General features: G+C 39.1%; 1 protein-coding gene across 1 annotated transcript; it reads left to right on the top strand.

Moving 5' to 3' along the window:
• The first annotated feature begins 1467 nt into the window (after window positions 1–1467).
• Window positions 1468–4385, top strand: LOC132114340 (paired mesoderm homeobox protein 2B-like). The gene is made up of 3 exons (XM_059522449.1): window positions 1468–2355; window positions 3043–3230; window positions 3570–4385. Exons 1-3 carry the CDS (start codon window positions 2115–2117, stop codon window positions 3993–3995), a joined length of 855 nt encoding a protein of 284 aa, XP_059378432.1. The 5' UTR covers window positions 1468–2114; the 3' UTR covers window positions 3996–4385.
• The last annotated feature ends 367 nt before the right edge of the window (window positions 4386–4752 follow it).

The raw sequence follows: 4752 nt of genomic DNA on the forward strand, positions 1-4752 counted from the left end.
GAAAACGCCTGATTACAGAGCCACAAGCTCTCAATAAACGCTCTGTACAGATAGACAAGGCTCCATGGAGGTATAACGAAGAGCAGTTTAGATGAGCGGAGTTTAGATGAACAGGAATCTGTTCTTTAAAATGACTTATTGCTCGTGTTATTGTTTGTTAATGTATATCCAGATTTCTTTTCAGAAGTGTGTTTCTCTGTTATGTGGTGTTTACATTAGGTTTTTAGTTATTATAAAACCCAATAGAACCACACTGGAATACATTCAGGCAACGGTCAACTGAAAGATTGTGTTGATCGTGTTCCACGTGTTGTAAATGTAACAAATTGACAGAATTTATTTACTACATTATTTCTTGGCCACAAATAAAAAACGAATTGTTACATTTAATGTACTTGCTTTTCCATGTTTTGTTATTATACTTTTCCTTATGTTTACATTTTGCTGAAAAGACGGGCTGGTTTTTGAACTCCCTGCCTGTTTCATCTCAACCAGAGAGGCCATTCTAAATTTTTGGTTATATCAATGTGATTGAGAATGTAATTATATATTTATTTTTTTAAGTTGAATAAATGTTTCATTGTCATATTTTTTTCGTCCACCCTGTCATCTTGGTATTTTTAAATCATATTTAAAATAATAATGTAATCATACCTATATAATCCATTGTGCTAGGTGTGGGGGCAATAACATGCAAACAAAAAACTGCGTCCAAATATTCAAATATTTCCCCAAATAAGAAAAAATACATGTGCGAATTGTATGAGTTTCTTTAAAAAAACATTGTTTACATAAAATATTTTATGTATTTATAATTTGAAAGCAAACAAATAACCCTGTTTAGGAAAGGGACATCATACCTTTCTGAAAGTATTATTTGTATCTTAATAGTGCAATGAAAACATATTTAACTGTAATTTATATGTCCACGACAGGGTGGACATATCTATGCTTTATGCTCTAAAAAAATGGCCCATAATTTAAAAAAAAACATTGTGGGAGCTCAGATAATATATTTATTATAGTATTTGAGTGTCTACTATTATGACATGACATAAAGTGAATGGTAAATTAAAATCAAAATGTGTGAGTATTGTGAGGGTTGAAAGGCACTCTATGGTGATATTGACCCATATAGTATATAGTCAAATATCCTATAGTTTAACATCCAAACTTTGCAGTTGTCCATTGCTCGAATAACGATGATGATGATAATTATTTATTGATAATTATAATTATTATTATTATTAAGCTATAACGCAATACGAATATTTGCATTACACGCTCATTTGCGGCTGCATTCAGAATTACATAGCTTGTATACCTGTGTATCCTCCTAAATTAAGTATGTAACTTTTATGACAACCACAATGGTCTCTTTTCTGAAAGGGAGTACCCAAGCAGTGCCGTACAAAAGAAAAGAGAAAGGGAGAGAGGAAAACGAGGAAATAGGCTACTGTCGAAAATTCAGCCCAAGGTATACCACCGATTTAAAGGCTTAAAAGCTTGGGGAAAATTGGATCAGGGAGAATCGTCACCCAACTTTCATTATTTCCAAGTGGTGTGATTGAATTATAGGGCAAGATGGCGGTTTGAGCGAGAGGGCTATACGAGGTGGAGGGGGCTAGCGAGTAATGGTGGGGTATTAAATTCTAATTAGAGATGCAGGGGATCAATGATAGGGAGGTTGGACAGACCGATCCCCCAGTGCCAGCCCAGTAGACTGATGAGTTATTGTCATGTAAAAAAAGTGCTAACAATAAGACCCAAACGCCGTGCTATTGTCCAAGCGGAAAGAGCCAAGTTTATTATGAGGACTATATGCTCTAGAGACCTGGGGCTAGGCGGCTCCTTGGGAGGCTTTTCATAAAACAAGGCTCAGCTCCTATAAAGGAGGGCAGTTTTTGAGCAGGCGCCGAGCAGTGCACATCTACCGACGGCACGAGCCTCCTTTAAACCTGTAAAAATTCAGCCGTCACACGCTCCCCAACTTTGTCCGCGTTTTGGCTTGCTTTCTTCATGTGCTCTTCACCAATTTAATCCAATTTGAATTTCACGTTTGTGCGTATTTTTTCCTTGGGAGTGCAGCTTTCTTTCTCCACTGAGCCTTTTCAATGTATAAAATGGAGTATTCTTACCTCAATTCCTCTGCCTACGAGTCCTGTATGGCCGGGATGGACACTTCGAGCCTGGCGTCAGCCTATGCGGACTTCAGCTCCTGCAGTCAAGCCAGTGGCTTTCAGTACAATCCCATCAGGACGACGTTTGGGCCCACCTCCGGGTGCCCATCGCTTACACCGGGTTCCTGTAGTCTGGGCACACTGCGGGACCACCAGAGCAGTCCGTACGCCGCAGGTAAGCCCAGAGTCACCTTTAGTTTGCTAGCTGAGAGGCACAAGAATCATGGCCCCAGTATATAGGACGCCTTGATTGCTTTCGAAAATGGAAATGTGTTTAGTATTTACCAAACGAAATTTGCTTACACAAATGAAAGAATTTATCAGGTTAGAAGCGATTGCAGGCAAGAGATAATTCAGTTACGGGGTTACACTATCCCAGTCACACCCTAACCGCCAACAAAATTATCTTAAGCTGCCAAAATGATAGGCATAATTTATTTAGTTTGCGACGAGACATAAACCTTCGAAAATAATGAAATAACCAGGAATTTAAACTCATTATTGAAATTGAATTGAAGTTGCAGTAGCAACAATAGAAGAGATAGAATAATTTATGACAAGTTTCCAAGCCAGTCTCCGACAACATTTAATTAACAGCATTTCACAGATAGCAGGATTACAGTTGACTTAGGATTTTCATAACCTTATCTTTTACCACGATTTTATCTAAAATTATGATGCAAGTAACCACTGCTCACGCTTAGTTTTAGAAACTTTATATCAGTTATTTCATTTTCATTTCTTGATATTTGAATCAACAAGTTGCACGTTTTACTTCAAAAGATTTAAGGTGACATTTAATAACATTTTCTTACAATTATACTTACAAAATAGCTAACATCTGACTTATGCATTTGAACAGTCCCCTACAAGCTGTTTACCGACCACGGAGGATTGAACGAGAAGCGGAAGCAGAGACGCATTCGGACAACTTTTACCAGTGCGCAGCTCAAAGAGCTGGAGCGCGTGTTCGCTGAGACTCACTACCCAGACATTTACACACGAGAGGAGCTCGCGCTAAAAATCGATCTCACCGAGGCTAGAGTGCAGGTGGGATATCCTCCACTGACTTCTTTATTTTTTAACTTACAACAGAAAACATAAAAAAGTTAATTCGTTCAATATAATATTATACGACAAGAACAAGTACGTTTAAGTTTTTTATTTTTGTTTATTTTATTTTATTTTTTCTGGTTTAAGAACTGTGGAGCACTTCATAGTTCATATGCATTACATTTAAAAAATTAAATACAGTTGTGCATTAGTAATAATACTCTGAACTTTTCTTTATTAATATAATGAACATTCATACTAAATAATGACATAGATTGTATTAATCAGTAATGCAAGTACAATAAAAGACGACATTGTGATGTGCATTTTCTACAGGTGTGGTTCCAGAACAGGCGCGCCAAATTTCGTAAACAAGAACGTGCAGCCGCCGCCGCAGCTGCTGCAGCAAAGAACGGGTCTGGGAAGAAATCTGACTCGCGAGAGGAGGACAGCAAAGAGGCAAAGTCAACCGATCCTGACAGCACTGGTGGGCCCGGGCCTAACCCAAACCCGACTTTGAACTGTGGTGGACCAAGTCCCACTGGCGGACAGGTCAGCGCCACAGGGAACGGCCCGGTTGAACAGGTGAAGACATCAGTGGCTGGAATGGGAGGCACTGCGCCGAGTCAAGGTTGGGCTTCAGCGCCGGGCACCATCACCTCCATTCCAGACTCTCTAGGCGGACCGTTCGCTAGTGTTCTGTCCTCATTACAAAGACAGAACGGAGCCAAAGCCACTTTAGTAAAGACTAGCATGTTCTGAGTTACTGCTGGATGCAGAAAAGAAACGACGACTGCGAGATTCAACAAACAAACAAACAAGTAAGCGTTTATACTAGTCACTGACAACTGATAAGGTGAAAATGGAGAATGCCAAAAGGAGAACGCACTGTATCTCTACCCACTGGTGTAGAAAGAAGAGACCACCTCTGGTCCTCATTCGACTATTTCGATGCCATTTGTTTACACCAAACGCTGGATAACAACAGCCTACCACACATTATGTTTTGGCTGTGGGCATCGACATAATTTCTGACGAATTTAAGTAAACTAACCTGCGATGCGCGCTCCTGCTGCAAAGGAAACACACCAAGGACTCATGAATACAATGTTATTATTCAGTGTCATTATACACGTCATTATATATTGGCGCCATAATAGCGCAAGTTACACGTCTGTATTACAAAATACAGCTAAATGTGGCACTGTGTTATATATTTTTACCTATACATTTACCAAGCCTTGGAGACTGGGTCTCTGCCAACATTCATTTACATATTGACTATTAATCTAGGGCAAATGTTCTTCAAAATGGCACAAGTACATACTTCAATGTTGAAAGGAATACGTAAACGTTTTGGGTGTCTTTCTAAAGCTGTGTTTTTGTGGCTCAAACTGTATAGTGTTAAAACGTATCAACGTCCTAGATAAACATAGACCACATCCCCTTGTAGTTCAATGAGTCTTTATAATGTTTTACAAGTTACAACTGCCGCATTCTTTAGAGGAAAAAGGGAATC

This window comes from Carassius carassius, chromosome 33 (genome assembly GCF_963082965.1).
Source record: "Carassius carassius chromosome 33, fCarCar2.1, whole genome shotgun sequence".
NCBI lineage: Eukaryota > Metazoa > Chordata > Actinopteri > Cypriniformes > Cyprinidae > Carassius > Carassius carassius.